The following is a 23,659-nucleotide window of genomic DNA, read 5'->3' as shown; positions in this document are numbered from 1 at the left end:
GCTTCACCTGCATCTCCATGGGAAATTTCCATGTAGTATAGTTTTATGCACCTTCCAGCTTCTCAAAACTCATGCTGAGCCCTGCACTGTACATTTTCTCATACAGGTAAAAAGGGGGTGTCTCCTCCTCATAATATTGGATCGCGGCTATTAATCAACATTATACTATCTCTGCAGCCAGCATACCAAATTTATCTGTGGAGATATATATACATTTATATTTATTTGGCAAGAGCCAGGATTTTATTATGTACACTGAATAATAAACTATTGTATTTTATATCAGCATTGATCTGTATGTAATATTTTACTTCTTTTTATGATGTTAGTCATCAATTAAATACTGATTTTTATAAGTGTCTTTTGTTTGATTCTGTCATGTCAAGTTTTCTATTATAAATAGCGCAGTGCCATTCTCAGTTATATTTATTATCCAGACAGATTACCAACTAGTATGAAATACACTTGGCTAGAATGGGATGTAGTGATTTTACAGACGGCCAGAAAAATTGCTTCCTGACCCTATTTTGGTAATCAAAGAATATGCTGGATAGTCTACTATAATGCAAGTAAATCTGATTGTTATTCCATATGGAATCTTAAATTCTGCTCACGGTCTGGGACCATAGCATTCTTACTGTATTTGGACATTTAAATCCTTTTCCCAAATATGAGCCCATTATATAATGAATCCTTCACTTACCGAAACAGACTCCTACATTTCAGTGGCAGGCTTAATTAACACTGTAAGGGACAGTTCTTTTGTTGCAGACCACTAGGTCTTATAGCCAAAGTATTGAGTCACAGAGGATTTCCATATGATGCTCTTCTGGCCACAGTAAAACAACTTTGTACACATAATCCTGCTTCTGAGAGTTTTACGCAATGTAACAGGCTAGCAATACCTGTGATGGAGGACATTGGGTTGCAATATTTATTTTGGAAGGCACGGGTAGTAGTGTACAATGGAGGGTTAAAGCTGATTGCTAGTCAGAGGGTACAGACTGGTAATATGTGATGGTGTAAAATATTTGGGTTGCTTAGCATACACTAGGTATAGTATTAGGTTACCTACCAATTTACATCACTACAACCCTACATGTTGTGCCTTGAATCACAAACTGTCACAAAATTGCCAGCTCTAAACTTTTGGCCTTGGGTCCTCACATTTGGGCAAATTTGTTCAGGCCTAGACAGCTTTATACTGTATGTGACTTTCTTTATTTATTCAACAGCTTAAACAGCATGGATAGGAAAAGAACAAAAGGGAGAAAGATGGGTTCATCCCGAAGACTCATGTACAAACAGGAAGACACAGATGACAGTATAACGGAGACAAGTCCAAGAAGTGAAGAAGATGCTGTTTTTAATGAAGTGGCTGAAAAAATACAAAGATTATTTTCAGAAGATGATACAAACAGTAACATATTTATCACACGTGATGACATGAAGGTAATTTCAAGAATATAGTCTTATCAATGTAAAAACTGAATCGTATCACTAATTAGGCCAAGCACTGAAATGTGTACCTGTGATCATGAATTAATAATTTCATATTCAGTAATATGAAGCAGATGTAACTGGCCACGTGAGTATCCTCACAAGTGACAGGGTTACCTTTAAGGGTCCACTTGGAACTTTTAGTTATGTGGTGTCAGATTGGATTTACAGTATAATTTATAATCTGAACATATATTTTTATTGTGCTTGTAAACCTATGGTATTTTAGGACTGGATGTGGCTCATGTACAAAGAATCAGAAAGACTCCTGATACTATACTCTTGCACATGTGCCATATTACCAGCATTATCTTATATGAAATATGCCACCAGCACCATATTTGTACCAGAATAATGGTTCTGGTAGCTAACAGGACGGGCTGGAGGCAAGTAAAGCATGTGAGATGTATGTAGAGTCAGACCATACATATTTGCATTTTTCCATGCATTTTATTTGGCTTGCATTGCGGAGACTCTTTTAACTCTACCTTCTCCATTTTAGTGTGATTGACGTATTTTAAAACAGTTGAAATCTTTACATTCACCTCTAATATTCATAAAATGAATGCAAACACATATGAAATGAAATGTGTATGCATTTAATAGGAGTTGCATTTACATTTTAGCGAACAATAAAAAATTATAGGTATGTAGCCTTAAGTTACCTCCACATGGTAAAAAGTGTGTCTGATTTACCAATTCAATAAAAATGGAGAAAATGTAACATTCTAGAATGTAAGATGTCATCAGCATGGTCCTCCTCCCTCTTGTTCATTCTTAGCACACTCCATGCACCACACTCTCCCGGAACCTGCGGGAGGCTCCTGATTTTTTGGGTAACCCTCCGCACCCCCAGAAGAGTAGGCACCACCCCCGGAAGAGTAGACACTTCTCCTGCATCCCTCCCACTTTCTAGCGAGTGGGCAAATGGGGAGAATTGTCTCAGGGATCAGCGGTCTATGAGTAGGGGACGGAGCATAATGATGTGATTCTATGAGAATAGTATAATTTGGCCCCACCTCCTATTTTAATATACACCATTCACAGCACTTTACCCTGAGAGGGCAGGGCTTAATGATGCAGATGGTCTGGCCTCGCCCCCATCACCACTCACCAGCATCTAGTCTCCGTGCTTCTTCCGTAGAGGAAAAATATAAGTGGGCAAGTATGCCATGCATACTCCATGTCACCACTGCTCTGCTACATTGTCTCCTGCTGCCCACCAGCGGTTCTGAATCCACACTACATTGCATATATTCTGCCTCGATGTTTCCACAATCCTGATCTACTCTCTGTCATTTCCCGCCTAGATACTGCAACCTCCTGCTAGCTGCTTTCCCGCTACCACTGCTGTTCCCGCTACCACTTGTCCCACCTGTCTCTCTCCTACCTGTTCCTCTTGCTTCCCTCTGCCCCATCCCTCTAGACTGTAAGCTCTCATCAGCAGAATCCACTGAACCTTATGTCTCATGTCTGTCAGAGTTTGGTCCGTCTTATGCAGGGCCATAGATAGCTGGCCTGGGCCCTGTTACACTCGGGGGGCATGATCTAATTATGGGAGAAGTGCACTGATGAAAGGGGTGCTGTGAGCCTCTCAGCCAGGGGTAAATCCAGGGGGGGCTCGATCAGTGTGATCTCTCCCCCCTCACCCCCGCACATTCAGAGGAGACTGCCACTGCAGCCCAGCACACAGCAGCATGTGCTGGGCTGCTGAGAGGTAAGAGGGAGCCGCAGCAGACATGGGCAATTAGTACATGCCCCCCCCTCTGTGCCCCTGGTCATATGAGCATGTTGTGGAGTGTCATGGGTGTGTCGCTGAAGTGGTTGTGAACTCAAATGTATAATCGCTCACTTTGGAGGATTAATTGAATTATTTTGTCTGTTCATGCTATTTGTTTCTTATATGATGGTATTTTTTTATCAAGATGTGCTATCTATATGATGTGATATAAAATATATATAAATTACATGATCAGTGCTACTCAGTATAATGAGTAGGCCTCAAATTTTTAGGATGTAAAAAACTAATATAGGATTTTATAGGTTTTAAAATATTTAGTTGTATGGAAAAAAAAAACTGCACAACATATCATTATGTTTAATACATTGTGCTTTTATTATATCTGAATTACATATAAAACCTACTCATTTGAAACTCTTATCATGAGGCTTAACAATGAAATATAATATACCAGTATGTGTGAAACACTGTCATATATGAAATCTACTCATTTGAAACTCCTAGGTTAGAACATTCCTACTTCTAATATGACACTGAGCAATGAAATACTTTGACAGGTTTTTAGGAGTAAAACCTCTTCTGTCTTCCGTTAAAATTTGCTTGAATGCGCTAAAACTGTGCTCCACGTCATATGAGGTAAGGGGTGCAGATTTCATGGCTGCTATTTCCACAGGATTCCGAGGCAGTGTTTCTTGCACTCTCTCACCAAAGAAAACAAGTCCCACTTTTTCAATCTTCTTGAAATCGGGATTGCGTGCCAGGACAGCCTCCAACTTCTTGGCTATGGACGCCCCAGCTGGTCCAGGAGCCACTTTGTTCCTCACTCCCTGCATGAGCTGAAGCATTTCTGTCACTGGGGCAGTTGCTTCTTCCAGCTTGATTGCACATTCTAGGTGGGAAAAGTTGCGGCTGAGTGCAGGTCCCCCCCACAGTGTCACTACAGGTTGTGGAGGGAGAGGTATCGATGGAAGCTTCTCCCGGAATAAAACAGTTCAACTTGGTGCTCTCTGAAAGACCTTTTTCACTGAAGAAATGATCTTGTTGACTACAGAATGCTGCTCCCAAATTGCTTCAGCTACCCGATGGAGCCCTTGCATTAGACAGGTGACATGGAGCATTCAATGGTGGAAAGCCTTTACACACCCACTTTCAGCATGTAAGCTGCACTATCTTTCACGAACATGCGTAACTTATCCTCTTTCTCTGCATCTGGCCACAGCACCTGTAAGGCATCCCTCACAGCATTGGACACACTGGAGAGGTTGGTTTGCAGAAGCTCCTTGCATAGGATGACATTCGGTATAGTCGGTTCCTCACAAGTGATCTTACCCATGATGGCAGCAATGTACCTGCCACAGGCATCCGTTGTATCATCCATATCAGAAATCAAATTGCACAGGGTGATGTACAGTATAAAGTTTCAACTTAAGTAACATAATTAGGTCTTTTTAGGTACTAACAAGCAAAATAGGTAATCTTAAGTACTAACACCCAGATTACTGATTTTAGGTCGTGTAGAGTATGTTATTCCCTGGTGCATAAAACATAAAAGGAAACTGAAATTTTGAGTGTAATGGGAAAGGATTATAATAGGTTAGAACCTAAGAATCCTGGGCTTAATAATGAGAAATGATAACTATCTATCTGAAAGAATCATAGACGGAAACAATGAACCAACCGGACTCCAATTATTCAATGATGTCATTAAATGTTCTTCATAAAATGGAGCCTGATCTGTATATGGGCATTCAGCTTGAAAAAGTCCACAGTGGTGGACAAAATGCATAGCTCCCCGTTCTCTACGTCCACTGTGCCCAGCTCACTTGTTGTCACTAACAAAGCTAATACCAACAATTACATCTTTGAGACCTGCTCAGCCGCCACTATAACATTCAAGCCGATAGACTCTTTGACCATACAGCCACCGTTGTACTGTGGAAGCCGACGGGCTTCTACAGCTTGCACATACCACCTGTGTACAAGGAGAGGAGCGGCTAAAAAAGTGACAGCCTGCTGCCACACTGTTGAGATTCTACCAGCTGGAAGTAATCACAATCTTTGGTTCTAGTGTGGGCTTTGGGTAATACCCGCTCTGACATTTTACTCACAATCTGACCAGCATTGCAGGTAAAATTTTCTACATCCAATTTTACACTTTGGGAGCATGGTCTGGTATACTACATAAGCTTTTTTGTTAGGAGACTATTAATTACTGGCAAATTTTATCTAATTTGGAGACAGATATTACTTTTATTCATTAACTTTACTGGACACTATTTTACACTAGATATGATGAATATATGAAATGTCTGAATGTTTCAGGTGTTGCTATTACATGCTGTATAATTGAAATGAAATTATTTTATATATATGTTGCAATGTACTTTTAAGCTATTTCATGTATAGATAATACAACCACCCATTTTATTAGCAATTTCTATGTTTATACCGTAACTTGTATTTTTCAACATTGTATCATTTGTTTGGTACTTTATGAAACAGTACATATGTATTCTACTACTACATTGTTTCAATAAATATATACATGCTGGTTTTTAATACATTGGCTGTTTAGTGAATTAGTGAATTGGGTTTGCCAGCACAGTTTTCTTTCATTTAGTGCACATTGGAGGTCATACTTTGATGAACATCCTGTACCTAGCATGGGGCTGGTGCGATTTGTGTTGGTGCAATTGATGGTTGCATCTACAGACTCACCAAGCCGTATTAAAGCACCTAAAGAATGGGAATCTCAGTCCTTGCACATTAAGACGCACAACTGTACACAAGGGAAGGGCTTGTAGCAGTATTTTCATAAAGTCGCAGAAGCAATACTGGCAAAATATGTAGAAACGGACGACTCAAATTATTGTGGTATCAGAAAACAGAAAAACCACTTAGTAAAAATGTCAATGCCATTGCTTTGTTAAACTATGCTGTGATTGTCTAACTGGGCATGGCAAATGCCCCAGCTTACCTGATTTAAGGGGAATTATATTCTTTAACTGTTACTGGAATATTTTCCTTTGCCGCTGTGCACTAATGAAAACTTGCTAATAGGCTGTTCTTTTTTATGTGATTGGTAACAGGAGCTAACAATACAATATGATGTGTTGTGTGACTAGCAAGGCTCTTCATGGATGTGGCAGATGTTCTAGGTAGCTCTCAAGGAGAGGGGTACGGAATATCGGCGCTCAGGATCCCGGCTCTCAGAATCCCGATGCCGGCATCCCGACAGGGTTAGAATACCGACATTTGTTGGTCAGTATTCTAATCCTCCCCCTCTCCCAACCCTACAATAAACTCTCACTTCCTGGTGCCTGACCCTAATCTCCCCCCCTAGTGCCTAAACCTAACCTCCCCCTTCCCGCACCTTAAAACCTAACCCTCCCCCTTAGTGCCTAACCCTAACCCTCCCCCTAGTGCCTAACCTTAACTCCTAACCCCTAATTCTAACCCTCCCCCTAGTGCTTAACCTTAACCCCTAACCCCTAACGCTAACCCCCCTGCCCCAACCCCACTACTTACCTTTGGGATTCCAGCAGTCGCGATCCAGCGCCAGGATTCTAAGAAGTGTCGGGATTCCGGCACCAGCATTCTGAGCACCTGAATACCTACGGGAGGGATATTGACTGCATCCCATTCTCAAGTCCCCCAGATCTCCACCAGGTAGCTCTGGTGATAGAAGATGGGTTTGTGTTATTTAGAACATTGATATCTATTCACAAAAGCTGATAGAGCATTATTAAAGTAAAACTCAATATAACTCATCATTTCAATGAGACGTTGCCAAATTTTATACGACATGAAAACAACACACTTCTGAGGAATAAGAGGAATAAGGAATAAGAGATCATTACAAATAATTGTCTTACCAGCAAAGTGCTACTGAACAAAGCATATATTGTTTTTACAACAGATGATGTGACAGTATAATAATGTCCCTTTAAGTAGATGTTATTATAGCAAATAAGGTGCAGCTCACCAGTCAAAATATCAGTTTGTGTACTAGGATTAGAATCTCCTGACTGCGACATGAAGAAAACTTTATTTATGCATACAGCTAAGCCTAATAAATAACTAAAGAAACTTGCTATGTTATGAATGAGCAGCACTTACTTTATGTGGTATGCGTTCGGCATCCCGGCGGTCGGGATGCCGACGCTTACATTACCGGCGCCAGAATACCGACGCCGGTCAGAATCCCGGGGCCGGCTTCCCAACCACTGGGATTCCGAAGGTAAGTTACAGGGTTGGGGGTTAGGGTTAAGCACTAGGGGGAGGGTTAGGCACTAAGGAGGGAAGGTTAGGTTTAGACATTGGGGAGGGGTAGGTTAGGTTCAAGCACTAGGGGGGAGGTTAGGGTTAGGCACAGGGGAGGGGGGGTTAGGGGTAGGGTAGGGAGAGGGCGAGAGTTAGCATACCCACCAACAAGTGTCGGTATGTTAACCTTGTTGGGATCCCGACATCGGGATTCTGACTGCCAGGATCCTGACTGTCAGTATTTCATACCGATTCCCTTTATGTAGTGATATATACGACTAATATGAAAGCATGTCATAGGATACAAAAGCATAATAACCATAATTTGCACACAATCCAAACAATACCATTTTATTGTGTTGGGAAGACAATTTTATCTACATTCTTCATTTAAAAATGTGTTGATTTTGTCTTTCAGAAAGTCAGTGACGTAATTTTCTGCACTGTTGAAGACTTAGAACTTCTCTTTGATGAACTTAATAATGAAGGGAAAGGATACCTAACATATGAAGAGTTCACTTCAGGACTGAGTATGTGCAAACTAAATATAAATGAAATTAAATATAGTTAAATTACATTAAAATAAATTAAAGGCTAATTCCACTGACACTTACATATAGTCTTTACAATGACCTAAACATAGGGGACATGAATGCAAATGCGTATCGGAGCACTGCTGTTTTTTTAGACCTCTGACTCTCCATTACAATTATTTTATTATAATCTCACCATTTGAAACTTAAGTTATAAGAAAATAAATAAATAAATAGAAAATAAGCCACATATCCTATATTTTGCTCAGTTTTGCCATACACAAAGGAAATTTTTAGATTTTTCTTTATTATTTTGGAATGTTGCTTAAAAGCTATGAAGATGTATATACAGGATCGGTATGAATGACCGCCGGACCTATGCCCGGCGGTTCAAATCCCGACAGAAGACCGGCAGGCATCTAAATCCTGATCGGTAAGTACACTGGCTAACCCTAATCTTCTCCCCCTCTAACCCTAACCCTCCCTTAGGAGTGCCTAACACTAACCTCCCCCCAAGTGCTTAACCCTAACCCCCCATAAATGCCTAAACCTAACCCCCCCATCCCCGTAGCCTAAACCTAAGTCTCCCGGGGAAGGGGGGGTGCCTAACCCTAACCCCCCCTTCCCCTAGCCTAACCCTAACCCTCCCCGCGGCGGTCAGCGCCTGCCGACCAGCTTACCTTCTTTCGATATGCCAGGCAGCGGGCTCCCGGTGGTAGGGATAATGATTGGTGTCGGGATTTCACCTATCATTAGTCCCCTGTCGGGATTAAACAATCGGGAAGCTGGCGGTCGGCATTTTAACCGTCGGCTTCCTGACTGCATCCCATATATACGTGTTTCTAAATAGAGATTGAGATTGTCATTACATGTAAATTAACTGTTTAAAGCAAAAGCACAAAGGACACTTTCATTTCATCATTTTCATTTCATTACAGAGTTTACAGGTAATTGCTATTGTCCACTTAGTTCACATCCACTTAGATGCAGGTGTTTCATAATAATAAGGAAAATGGCAAAAATGGTTCCAAAAAATGTTCCTGACCCTATTTTCTTTTAAACTGTTATACATTAATAATATATTATTTATAGCAGAACATATATTATTGTTTTATTATTATTATTATTATTATTATTATTATTATTATTATTATATAGCGACAACATATTATACAGTGCTTTATAGAGAATTGTTAATGATTTGCATTTGCTGACACTAATTTTATAAATCATCATATTTGATTCCATATTATAAAAGTGACCTAGTAAATAAAGGGCATACGCCAATCATAAGTAAGATTAAAACCGCCTGTCTAATATTGTGGCGGTCCCCCTTGTGCCACCAAAACAGCTGTGACCCGTCGAGGCATTGACTCCAAAAGACCTCTGAAGTTGTCCTGTCATATCTGGCATCCAGACATTAACAGCAGGTTCTTTAAGTCCTGTAAATTTCCTTGGTGTGGCCTTCATGGCTCGGACTTGTTTTACCAGCCATCCTGCAGATGCTTGATCGGATTGAGATCTGGGGAATTTGGAGGCCAGGTCAACACCTTGATCCCTTTGGCATGTTCCTCAAACCATTGCAGTGTGGCAGGGAGCATTATCCTGCTGAGAGAGGCCACTGCCATCAGGGAATCCCATTGCCACTGAGGAGTTTACTTGGCCTGCAACAATGTTTAGGAAGGTGGCAGGTATCAAAGTAAAAACCGCATGAATGCCAGGACCCAAGGTTTCCTTGCAGAACATTGCCCAGAGCATCACACCGTCTCCACCAGCTTGCTTACTTCCCATAGTGCATCCTGGTGCCATTTCTTCCCAAGGTAAACAACACACACGGACCCGGCCATCCACATAATGTAAAAGAAAACATGATTCATCAGACCAGGCCACCTTCTTCCATTGCTCCACGTGCCCATTGTGCTGACATGTGCTCATTGTAGACATTTTCTGAAGTGGACAGGGGTCATCATGGACACTCTGACTGATCTACGGCAAGCTGTGATGCACTGTGTATTCTGACACCTTTCTATCACAGCCTGCATTCAATTTTTTTCAGCAATTTGTGCTACAATAACTTTTCTGTGACGGGCTAGCCTTCGCTCTCATGTGCATCAATAAGCCTTGGCGTCCATGACCCTGTTGCTGGTTCACCGGCTCACCATTCTTGGACCATTTTGGGTAGATATAAACCACTGCATAATGGGAACACCCCACAACACCAGCCATTTTTTAGATGCTCTGACCCAGTAATCTAGCCATCACAATTTGGCCCTTGTCAAAGTTACTCAGATCCTTATGCTTGTCATTTTCTTCTGCTCTCAAAGACATCAACTTCAAGAACTGCGTGTTCACATGCTAACCAATATATCCCACTTATTGAAAGGTGCCATTGTAATGAGATAATCAATGTTATTCACTTCACCTGTCAGTAGTTTTAATGTTTTGGCTGATCGGTGTATAAAGGAGAGCAAGAGACCGTGCGCTAGCAGTGGTAAGTCTTAAGCTCTGTTCAGTAGCCAGTTAGAGTTCTAGCAAATAAATTGTCAAGGTTTCTTCTAATAAATTATACTCAATGTTTAGGGAACACATGGGGAGTAACCCTCATCTTGGAAAAGTGTGGGTATCCTGGCCTCTTCATCAAGCCTCAATGGAAGATTATTTGGGATCAGATTCTTTCTTTGTGTTATCCCAGTCAACTTTTTACAGGAGCATGAATGGAGGGTTCTAGTTCCTGACTGCATATTGTCTTTCCACTCACAAACCTTTGCTGGTGCAAGTCTAGAAAAAGATTTCCAGATAGCCCTCATTTTGCCATGTTGTCAGATGGCTTCCAACCAAATAAACCAAAATTACTCTGCTTTGGTAGTTTTGTCCAGATACAAACATTCACAATATCTCAAACACAGGTGACTGGACTGTGAGAACATCCTTTCACAGAAATTGCTGTTGCAACATAAGAATTCTGCAATTTTTACAGATTCACCAAACACAACAGAATGCTAAAGAGTAAATTCAGCAATTAGAGGCCAATAGCACAGCCACACCAGTCTCATGTCAGTTGTAAGCAGAAATCCCTATGAACAGTCACTCCTGCAGAGACAAATGCAAAAAACAGCAATCAGCTACATTAGTACATGGCTGGGGATTGGAGGTTCGGCCCCTGTTGTTTTTCATTCATCCTGGAAAAGCAGCCAGACACGTCACACATCACTGACACATCCCTGACACGCCCACACAGTACCTTGCACTAATGATACTTTGGCTTTCTATAAACTTCTAACATTTCTTTACCAATTATCTATCACATGTCTGATCCCAGTCAGTGGTGCCTGCTCATATTATGGGGGAGATGTATCAAGCCTTGGCGAGAGATAAAGTGGAGGTTGAATCAGTTAGAAGCTGGTAGGCTGCAGTGGGAAATTTCTCCATTTTATCTCTCGCAAAGATATGATACATCTCTCCCTATGGATTATTTAGTGCATGGAGGCCAGTTTATAATTTGTATTAATGTTTTGTGTTTGTATTGCCTCCTCAGACAGGCAACTTTGCACACCGTCTCCCAGCTTTCGGCAGGTCGACCTAATATACTTGGATGTGCTCTGCTCAACATGCTCACACTCTGTACTGTGAATTGGTAAATGGTTCACAAATTGTGCTCCAAATAGTCTTCCATGAGGACATAGGAAACTTCAGCATCAGTTTGTAACACCACAAGACTCCACCACAACTGAGAATTTGTAACACTATTTCTCATGCCAATGTGTAACTTCCCCTCTTCCTGCCCATGTGCTTGGAGTGTTATACTTTTTAATAACATTGCCAGCATATCAAAATTGACAATTGTATTGGTATACAACTGTTAGTTGGTCAGGGGCCCCTACAAATGTTAATCAAGCCCTGGGTATATTGGTCATTTGAACCTTCCCCCAGTGCTCAGTGGAGGAGGCTCTACCAGGTCCAGAGCTAAAGGTCCTGGAACAAACATGCTAATTAGATTTACACTAATCAAGTAACAGAAAATAATTAAAGATGTAGGATAATTAAGGTTAAACCTTTTCAGTATGTTAAACATGGATTTTGTAACTTGAAGGAGGCGGGGAACATGGGTCACACTTGCTGACTAAACTAAAATATATCTATATTTATTAACTAAGCGAGGACATTTGTGTTCATTTATAATGTTAATGTGATTAATCTCTATAGATCACATTCACTTTAAAATAATGTACAGGTAATACCCCAAATCCTTCTTTACAATGCTAGAAGTCTTCTCACTTTTTGACTTCCTGTGATACAGTCATAGTGGAGGTGTAATACAGCTGGCAGTGGCGATGAAGATAAACATCTATGGTGGGGGAATTATTATCAGGGCTAGAGGTAATAAGAATTGGAAGCTTGCAATCGGCTTAGTAGCACTGGTGGAGCAGAAATAAACATGTCTTCTGCAGCGTAGGCTCTGATCTGTAAATTCCATGTTTTGTATCAGATTCCTTTATAAGTGAACATTCATAAATTACATTACTACTCACAGCACAGCCCTCACTGGATCCTGATACTATAGAATAGGACACTGTTTAAACTCTTTGTATTTTGCCAAAAAAAAAGCCTTGTGCTGCCTTTGATTGTGGCTTCTCTGGTGGGTTTTTTTACAGAAAGTTTCATGAATTCAGGTAGGAGTCAATGGAATCAAACAAGAAAAAGAAAATCTACAAAAAGAATCACAGAGTTTCCTAGCTCTCCGTCATTAGAGGAAGCAGCCACTGAAGAAAGGAAACAATTTAAGTCCTTTATGGAACATCTAGGAGCACACAATGTTTTTGAAGAGTATGTATTTCACTGCAGTCCCTACAGTATCATTGCTTCTGAGTTGTTTTCTTTTTTTTTTATTATTTTGCTTACCAAATGACTATTTACGTACATAAGTCAATGACAATTTGCCATTTGTTATTTAATTATGTTGATGACCTTCATTATGAGTCAAGAGTTCATCGTACACTTTTTATTGCATGCCGGGTGCATAACTAGTATTACATATTACACTAGGTAGTCATATTTAGCTAATCATAAAGAAAAGTATATTTTCATAAATTAGACAAATTCTTCCTATTTTAATCTCTTACCAAAATTTCGATTAAATGAATGTAACTTTTTTTAATACATTATGCAACTTTTACACCCTTAATGGTTCCCAATTTATATTTACTGTTTTGCATATATCTTAGATGGTGAATAATTACTTGATTTTGCTTGGAATAAGCAGAGTTGCAGACAAAAAATAGACATATAAAATAATTATTATTGGTCTTATTAGATCTTGATTCGTTACAAATCAATCAATTTAGGGCTGTCCCAGTTACACTTCTGTAATCTTACAAAGTGGTAAGGGAAATTACCCTACACTTTAGAGTCTCTACTTTTATAATGCAAGTATATGTATAATATAATGTCTGTCATTAAACACCAACATATATCTCTCCAAATGATTTTTATTATCTTGTGTATAAAAAAAAACCTCAAACAAACAATATACCTCTAAAATCTATTACATTTTTACTATTTAAGTGAAAGTGAAATTTGGAAACTGTGGACCAGGCTCAGTCAGGAAGAACCTCATTTGCTGGAGAACCTAGAAGAATTCTTGGAAAAAGTGACATCTCAAATCAAAGATGCCAGAAAAGAAAAGGAAACTCTGGAGATTATGCTAAAAAAGTAAGTTAAATTAATTAAAGATTTTAATTAAATACCTGCACCATTTCCTAAAAGCATAGACCTCAAGCAAAAGCAAAAACTCATGCTATACACACCCTCTGTTACTGCTGTACAGCAGTGCTTAAAGTGGTCCTAGAGAGGTTGTGGAACTCAAGCTCCCCTCCCCACCAGTCCTCGGCGCCCCCCTGCAGACTATAAATGTATACATGTGAACCCTCCCTCCCTTTTCTCAGTATGTTCCCACAAAGTTAGGCCAGATTATGCTATTTCATTTTGCTAACGATATAAAATTGCTTAAGGAACCAGGGTCACAGAAATTAATTTGTGATATATTTTTTCCCTTATATGTTTTTGCATGTAACTACTATTAATAAAGTGTATGTTCTACGGTTTTGTTATTGCTGTATTTTTCACAATACTTGTGTTGAAGCGGTTGGGTATAATATCTCGGCGGTGACCATCCAGGAGATCACAATACCGGCAGCGGAATTCCGATGGCCAAAATCCCTACGTATTTTGGTAAGTATTCTAACCGTAAACCTAACCCTAACCCACCCCTCCCACAGCCTAACCCTAACCATCCCGTGCCGCAGTCTAACGCTAACCTACCCTCTAGTGCCTAACCCTAACCCTGATACTCATCATCAGGATTCTGGAGCTGGTATTGTGATGACCGTCGAGATTCCGAAGTCGGCATTTTGGCCATCCGGATGGTCACCGCCTGGATCCTGAATTCATCCCGTATTGAAGATATACCAGAATCACATTTAAGGAAGACAGTAGAAATTGTTACAACATTTTACAAGTCTCTGCATCATTAATTCCAGCACTTATACACTTTCTGGTAATGAACAGATTAGCTCATTACAGATGATCCTTGTGACCATATAATGGCACAAAATAGGCACTTTTAAAACCCATCACGCTTAAACTTTGCTCTCCCATGTTAATTAATTAAAGTTAGACATCCAGTGTCACCCATCAGCTTGCACTCCTTTATTCAATAACTTTAGAAGTGTACTCATACAATGTGGCTTTAGCCACTTTCAGTGTACCAGGTCCCAGGCGACTCGGCCACGCTGAGCGTCTTTCTTGCTCAAAATGTGCATGTTATTTGCATAAATAAAACAACTGGAAGTGACAAAACTACTTTGCTAGATTAAACTACTCAATTTAATGAGCAATATTTGTACACCTGTGTGTGAATGAGTATGAATCTGTATACGAAGTGCTATGATGCAACGGCCACGGCTTGTTCTCACACCAAGTTCTGTTGTGCTTCATTTTTAAGTCTTTAAAATGTGTGGTTCGGTTCTCTAGAAATCCAAATCCACCCGAAATTCATGAATCCGGGTAAACCCGAGCTGCGGTTCTCATCTCGTGAGGAGATTCGGTTAAATCCGGTTAGCGGTTCTGATCTTTTTGCAGTTCGGAATTCGGATTTTAAATCCAAATTTCGGGTTTTGGATTGCATAAATTACATGATTTTAGTTGTTTTTAAAACTTTTTATCTATTTTTTATTTAAAAAATGCAGATCCAAAACCAAAACTAAAACCAAAACACTTGAGGGTGGTTTTGCAAAACCCAGATCCAAAACCTTGAAGGAGATACAGATCCAAAACCAAAACACAGGGGACGACGCACATCCCTAATTTAAAACAAATTCCTGTGCGGTGAAAGTTGCAGCCCTGCGACTCTAGTACATTTTGAGTGGTGTATTGCTGTGACTGTGATGAAAATAAGATGCAAAATTTAAAGAAAAAGATGGTCTAACTTGTTTGTCACACCTCCGTTTTCAATCAGTGATTGCAGAGTGTTGGGATAGGAGCTAGCGAACTTGGCAAGAACTCAAGTTACTGTATAAAGCAAGCCAGTAGAGAAACTAGTATTTGCCTTCTGTTCTCTCCTCAGCCCTACTTCTGTATTATATCTATTTATGTATGTATTTCACTCATTCTAAAATATGTATCTACTCATGGCAGGAGGATTGCTGAACATAATGAAGAGGTACAGCATTTATATGAAGAGATGGAACAGCAAATGTCTGAGGAGATTAAGAAATTAACTGATGAGGTATGGGATCATTTGCACCTCTTGTTGTTGAAAATGTCAAATATTCAGCTGACTATTTTTTTTTTTCAAATGAACTACATAAAATAACCAAGGTTTGCATAGAACAGAGGGCATATAAACCTCTTGACAGGGATGGATGGGGTTAATAATGTGAAAGGAGTGTTAATTTAGGATTGTCAGTTGCTAAGTTACAGTGATATGTTGTTTGTCATTAAGGGGGGAGTGGTTACTGGGCTTATGGGTAATGTTTGTAGGTTAGTTAGCCTATTTGATCCTGATCTCCTACCCTTCCTTCCCTATTGTGTCTTGTATCAGCTTTGTTTCATGGCGGGAAAAGACCGGCAATCTGTAAAGCATCCATATTGCTGCAGTAAGGAGCGGTGCACACCCGTTCATTGCACAGGTTAGGTTGATTTCACCCTACTGGGGTCAGCAGTGCCTCTCATTCGGGAGGGCTAAAATGGTGCATCTGTATGGGTGTTGGATACCGTCTCACTTGCTAGAAAGGGAGAGTTGGCCCTTGCAAGTATTATATTGACATGAGTGTCACTTGCTAGAAAGGGAGATTTGGCCCTTGTAAGTAGCTCACTTACCATTGTGGGATAGTTGACCCTGGTAAGTTGTGCACATCTTTTGTCTTTTGCCTAAGTCAAGCTGGCGCTGGTGGTTTGCCGTTCTTTCCTCTGCCACCATACTCATTATTGTAATAAATAAAGTTGACCTTTTATTTTCGATTGGCATTAATTTGGTCTGTGTCTTTATTTTGGAAATAATGTGGTTTGAAGAACTTATGGTTACATCCATCATCTGACAATAGAGAGTTTATGCACACCTTTAACATGGGGTTACCACCATCATATGCACCAGAAGGCTGGGGCTGGGTGGTGTGGTGGTGGGGGGGGGGCATCCTCCTCTGTAGACCTTGCGTGCACAGCTTGGAAAGGGGCATAAGAGGATAAGAGCATTTTCTACCAACTAGTATGATAAACGAGTATGTATTTAGGGCAAGTGTTCGATTCCTAGGAGGCACCTAGTCTTGTAGAGACTTGCATAGGTCATGTATGACAAGATCTATATGCTTTAACCACTGGTTGTGGACAAACACATTAGCTGACCACACACACAAATCACGGTTTTAGACAGTGTATATTCAAAACATTGGCAAAAGGTCTGGATTACTATGCTCCCATCACAACATACAGCTATCCATAGACATTACCTTTACAGAAGCTGCAGATATAATCCACTTCTGAAATTAGGCTAAGAAAGTAAATTTTAATTCAGTAGCTTCTATAGCTAGAAAATGCTTTTAAAGGTTCACTTGCCTCAATATTTCAATATTTAACGTTGTGTTCCACTTGTCCAAACAGTTTAGCCATTTCCACATAAATATTTAACTCAGTGCTTCCTTGTCTATATGACGTGAGACATATCTTCTCTGTAAAGCACTGTGGAATATGTGTGCACTATATAAATAACTGGTAATAAATAAAATAAATAATAATAAATATCTTACTATTGCTAATGGTTTCCTTACTAGAGTCACGTCCGGAGCAGCATCCACAATCAAGAAATGAAAAATGTGATTAATGTGAAAAATAAAGAGGTACATCAACTGGTTTCTGTCCAAAATGAGGTACGAGCTCAACGCATAGCATCATAAATAAATTCATTGCAATGTATTATGGGAAATGGACAAGTAGATTTAAGCATAAAAGAGAATATAACATTGTAATGAAAACGAGATATATACTAATTGTGATATCAATCTAAATATTCAGCTTGAAAGAGCATTCATTACATTTCTTTGGCAACGCAATTGTTACACAAGTGTTTCGGGTAGTTTTGCTTGATTACACTTTGAAACAAAACCAGCCGGCACATTTGTTTTTAAGAGGTGTCTGTTTGTGGCTTAAGAGATCAACTCTCACCAAAGGGGAAGTAATAGCAGTTTTGTTTTTCAAGCTAAAATGGGTGGAGGTATTGCTCTGTGATCACATGACTGCACATGTCATCAGTTTTAATGTACTTTTACTGTATATTTGTAATCAACATTTAGCTATGAGAGCTGCTAAAATCCATAATCCCTAAGGGACTGACTATGCATCATACAGAGTATTTTCATGGTTGTCAGAAAAGATTGCTGTAGGCAGTGGCGGGCTGGGCCGGGGCAGGGTGCCATGTGCCCCCCGGGCCGCAGCGTCATGCGGGCCGCGGGCCGGTGCAGTCTGTGTCACTGTGACTGCACCGCGTGTGTAGCGCTGACCGGACGGAGTTCGGTCAGCGCTATACACTGCCAAACACACAGCCGCCGGCTCCGGCAGCTGTGTGTTTGTTGTAAGCAGCAGCCACTGCGCCCACTGCGGGAGCCGCTCCATCTTCCGGCTCCCGCAGTGGGCAATGGGAGAGACGTCATGATGTCATATGACGTCTCTCCCATAATGCAGAGCGGCCCGGCCCGGGAGGACAGACGGAGGAGCAGATGGCGGCGGCGGGAGCGGGGATTCAGGTAACTGTTTTTTTTTTTTATTATGTGTGCCAACGGGGGTGGTCTGGCACTACTGGGGGCACTACAAAGGGGGGTCTGGCACTACTGGGGGCACTACAAAGGGGGGGGAATACTACTGGGGGTATTACAAGGGGGGTGGGGGACTACTACTACTGGGGGCACTATAAGGGGACTACTACTACTACTACTACTGGGGGCACTACAAAGGGGGGGACTACTACTACTGGGGGCATTACAAGGGGGGTGGGGGACTACTACTACTGGGGGCATTACAAGGGGGTGGGGGACTACTACTACTGGGGGCACTATAAGGGGACTACTACTACTACTGGGGGCACTACAAAGGGGGGGACTACTACTACTGGGGGCATTACCAGGGGGGGGATTACTACTGGGGGCACTACTGGAGGCCTGCATAAGGGTGTTGTCTCCTGTGGCACACGGGGCACTGCATATGGGCACTACGACAGGGGGCTGCCCTAATCTTTATTTTTACCTTACATTAATCCCATATGGACCCACCTCCTCCCTGGAACACTTGAGGGGGGAGCGCCGTAGCACGCATATTCTTCGGACACCCTGGCTACACGCTACTCCTCTGCCAGGGCCGCCTGCATGCATTTGCCCCCCAGGCTAAAAGTTGCCAGCCAGCCCCTGGCTGTAGGTACTGATGGGCTATAGGAAGGCAGTGGCTAAAGATTTTCAATTCTCACCATTGGCAATACTGTATGTGAATAGTTGTGGTCTACTAACAAATTAATTAGTGATATTGATACTTACTTTTAAATTAATATTCAGTGCTTACCTAAACCACAAACAACATTTTATTAGCCAATATTTCTATTCAGAGACCAATGTGTCTTTGGCACTTGCAAATCATGTTGGGTGCTTTATGCCATATGCTAGAATATTTTGTTACTCTACCTACAGCTGGAAAGAGAGCTTCATAACCTACAGAGTACAGAACAGGTAACAAAATCAGAGAATGAAATGCTGAAACGTACCAACCAAGATCTGAAGCTTCAACTGGAGAAAATACGGGACCAGCTGTCCGAAGCGCAAGACTGTCTGAGTGATATGAAGCAAAAAATGATTCAACATGAAAATGAACAGTAAGAAAAAGACAGACACAGTAATAAAACAATTGTAGAATACAATATGCAGATTGTATAACATTAAAAGAAAAACACTTTCAGTTAGCTAATAAAACCCATAGGAGATGGATGGATGGATGTGTAATAGATGTGACAAAGGTGGTTTTTGCATGGAATATATCCTGTCATGTTTCTTTAATTTTATTCATATAGGGAATAGCAAAACGAGCTGACGATAACATTCATTTATATGGAAGAGACAGCATGTAGCGTTTAACCTTTTAACTATATGTCAACATAAATGTATAGATTGAAGCCTGGTTTTCTGGCTAGAAAGAGGCTCTATTGCCCACTGCAAATCAGGATATGTTCCCATAAATGAGAACTCTTAATCCTGACATTGCATACAATGAGGTAAATGAGTGCACCTAGCCTACATTAGCTAAGAATGTCCATAATCCACCTAATTCCATCAGAGGTATCCTGCATAAGGGGTTGCATTTGGTCTGATTGTGGCCAATTGTTAACCTAGCTTCCCATCAGACATGCACAATTTTAAAATGATCGTATGATGTATGGGAATGCAGTTTTGCTTTTTTGCAAACTACCCAGAATATAGTTATAACGGGAATTTTCAAGATTACTCATATTACACTCTTTAGTTGTGTAGGGATCATTCAAAAAGTCACTTAGACACACAAACACTGTTTACACAATGTCCATTCCTCTTGTGCAGTAGGGTGGTCCACTTTAACATTGTCAAAAACAAAGATGCTTGAATCATGCCTCCACAAAGACTATTTTTGTCCATTATAAAGTAGTAACTTGTGTACCAAATTTTAGCTTTGTACGTTGTAGTTTAGTGGCCGCCCAGAAGTTTACTGGAAGCTGACACAAATGGAGATCTGCTTTCAGATGTCTTCTCATGTATATTCCGTTCTTCTGGAGGCCCAGAAGTTGTAATTTTCAACCACTTTCAGAATGGAGAAGTATTGTTAAAACATTTATAGTGCAGTGGATATTGCCCTCTTCCAAGATCCTGTATTAAACAGATTACGACAGGAAATGTTAGAATATTTACCAAATGCACTGGAAAATCAGCAACCAAGAGACGATTATCGAGAGCTTTTGCATTTATCTCTTTTGTTTCTTGGTGGTGGAAATAGCAAGGAAACATTTGTGAGCTCCCGGTCCTACTCACGAAGCTTGGTAAAGGTATTTACGCTCTGAAAGTATGTCTCTTTCTAAATCAGTTTCAGTTAACACCTAGAGAGAGACAAACAACATTGTGAATTTGGCTTTGTTTTTAAGTCTGGTTTATGTAAAGTCTTGGAATGAAGTTCCATTGGGAATTAGAGCACCATATAATGACACTGAGCTCTTAAGTCTCCTAAAAATCTACCCTGATGTAACAATTGATTATAAAGCTTACATTGCTGTTACCAGACACCTCTGGTTCCTTTCGGAACACTTGGTAGCTTTAGCATTTTTTGACAATCGAGTGTCTTTGAAAACCAAAGAAAAAAATGGTAAAAAATCTGAAATGTCCACAGCTGCCCGATTTTCCGAGACGTATTCAACTATCTGAGTAAGCAGAGTCTAGAAAAGTTCAATAAAGGGCGACCCCTAAATATTGTTTGTTTGGAAAATGTTTTGGTGTACTACCCATTGATGTACTAAGGTATAAAAATAACCTTGTGGAGAAAGAAACTATTAATGCTTTATTTTTTGGACCACTCTACTGTGCAGCCTGCATGAAAAGTATGCGGTGGTACAGTAGTTCCTTTATTCTAAACAAATTTAACTTTTTTATCAGTGTAAACCCACATTCACACTCTTTTAGATCAAATCTTGACAGTTTCTTTGAAATTAGCTACTTTCCTCTTTGTGTGGCACCTTGAAAATACATTTATACATACATGCATGCCGATTTGTTGTTGGAGGCAAAATGCATAAACTTGAAAAATTTCAGGAATTTTGTAACACTATTGTCAGTGCTGGATTAAGGGTTTGTGGGGGTCCCAGAGCAACTAGCTTTTGGGGACCCCTACCAATAAAATTGACAATAAGATCCTGGCAATGTTAGTGAAAAGTATAATGTAAATACATAATGTCTTAAACACATTGTAGTGCCCCCAGTTTACTGTATGCCACACTTTATGCCATACTGTATGTCACAGTGCCACCCTTGCTGGTGATGTAGCTATCTGATAATACGAGATGTTAAGTGTTTTACTCATGATCATAAGTGTCAGGACATAAGCAAATATTCCAGTACACATGTTACAATAAAAGCATGATTACATGTTACATAAAAGCAAGGCTGGGATATAGGCGTGTTCCATGTGAGTGGTGCTTGTATTCACTTTTTTCTTGGCTGGTGTAACAACTAGATGGATATGTAATTTCTTGATAATGGTTCGTTATGGAATCGAAACGTCGATGGAATTGATAAGTATGGCTATTGCCTGTACCAAGATACCACTGTGATATGATTGTCTGGATGCGGATATGGAAGGTGTCCTAAACGTTGGTTATTAAATTATTTTTTTTGGAATGGTGAACATGGTGAGTGCCCTTTCTTTTGGATTTTATGAAGTTCACACAGTATTGGACAGCTGTGTGATTTGGGAAGCACCCCTACAATGTAACTGCACTGAACGTGAGTGCAACTACTAACGGACGCAAAGATATATATATATATATATATATATATATATATATATATATATGTACATATATATAATTATATATATATAATAGAATATAATGATTTTTATATATCCTTTATGTATTGAACTTGTGAAATGTTTGCCTTACTTAGGGAGACAACACATAATGAAGAAGCAGAGAACATTTCAAGTTCACAGGTATTGCATCTTCATCTTGCATACTGTATTTCTGAACACCTTTTGCACCAGGAATATGTCACACATAGCTAGTGTTTATTATTCTTACACCCCACGATAATGACAAGATGTCATAGAAAAGGTATAAAGATAGCATAGCAATGTAGCTAGATAATGTTAGCATAAATGCTAAAGCCACATTCACCTATTTGTACACAATATAATAATATAATAAGGTGTCATATAACCAGGAGAGAATGGTATCTTGACAGTGCTATTAATAATGGGAAAACTGCATTTTCCACATACTGTACAATATACAAACATAATTAAATGCAAGCACAAAGACAAAATACAAATCAAAATAAATCATATTATATTTTGCATATGCTTTATCTCTACCATAAGGCAGCACAAATTTTACAAAAAAGTTCAAATATGTATCATCGATTAAGGTTCCTAATTTGAAATTAATTTTAGAGTCTCTTAAAGTAATCCTGTGTGCTTTTATTTTGGCAAAGTTGGTTTCCTTTTGATCTATTTTATTATTATTAACAGTTATTACCAGTTATTTATATAGCGCCCACATATTCCGCAGCACACTACAGAAACTATTTGTCCATTCACATCAGTCCCTGCCCCAGCGGAGCTTACAATCTATATTCCCTACCACATGCTCACATACATACACACTAGGGTTCATTTTGTTGGGACCCAATTAACCTACTAGTAAATTTTTGGAGTGTGGGAGGAAACCGGCGCAAACACACACAAGCACAGAGAGAATATACAAATTACACACAGTTAGGGCTGTAGTGGGAAATGCACCCACAACCTTAGTGCTGTGAGGCAATAATGCTAACCATTACACCGTCTGTGCTGCCCATTTAGTGCGCTATTTATCAATATGGCCCGATATCACCGCGTCTCGTGATGATTGAAAATATTTTTTGTACTGATCTGTGATTGGGAGCAACAAGGACAGACTTACTCCAGCCAATCCTGGCTTTGTGGGTCAAACATGCTCACTGCACAAAAATGGCCAGATGTTAACTAGGACTAGGGTTCTTTTTTGACAGATACCAATTAACCTACCAGTATGTTTACCTTTATACTGCTAGAGGACACTGAAGCATCCAGACGAAATACACGCAAACAATTCTATGGCTGCATTTAGAGCCGGATTAGGACCTCACGGGGCCCTAGGCAAGATACTGGTTTGGGGCCCCCATCTCGATCCATTCATACAATGAATACCTTTTCTAGACAAATTGGAGTTGAAAGAAAATTTTACAAATAACCCCTCCCACTACATAAACAAAAAATAAATTACAAAGCAATGAAATCCATAAAGAAATGAACTATACAGGGGTCTACTTAATAATAA

At 40.1% G+C, this 23,659-nt stretch overlaps 1 protein-coding gene across 2 annotated transcripts in view; it reads left to right on the top strand.

Annotated features, from left to right (window-relative positions):
- The window catches only part of LOC148542656 (EF-hand calcium-binding domain-containing protein 4B-like), a 71,919-nt gene that overhangs the window by 9,220 nt on the left and 39,040 nt on the right, over window positions 1–23,659 (top strand). For both annotated transcript variants that reach the window (XM_088467430.1, XM_088467429.1), the window contains exons 2-9: window positions 1,236–1,452; window positions 7,923–8,034; window positions 12,690–12,861; window positions 13,600–13,746; window positions 15,730–15,820; window positions 17,361–17,456; window positions 19,260–19,441; window positions 22,248–22,293. In XM_088467430.1, the coding sequence (XP_088323556.1) occupies window positions 1,246–1,452; window positions 7,923–8,034; window positions 12,690–12,861; window positions 13,600–13,746; window positions 15,730–15,820; window positions 17,361–17,456; window positions 19,260–19,441; window positions 22,248–22,293 (1,053 nt within the window). In that variant the 5' untranslated portion in view covers window positions 1,236–1,245. The remainder of the gene's footprint in view (window positions 1–1,235; window positions 1,453–7,922; window positions 8,035–12,689; window positions 12,862–13,599; window positions 13,747–15,729; window positions 15,821–17,360; window positions 17,457–19,259; window positions 19,442–22,247; window positions 22,294–23,659) is intronic.

The sequence above is a fragment of the Taudactylus pleione genome, unplaced genomic scaffold (assembly GCF_031769625.1).
Source record: "Taudactylus pleione unplaced genomic scaffold, aTauple2 ptg000010l, whole genome shotgun sequence".
Taxonomy (NCBI): Eukaryota; Metazoa; Chordata; class Amphibia; order Anura; family Myobatrachidae; genus Taudactylus; species Taudactylus pleione.
Note: the sequence above shows the minus strand (reverse complement) of the source record. Positions and strands in the feature narration are given on the sequence as shown.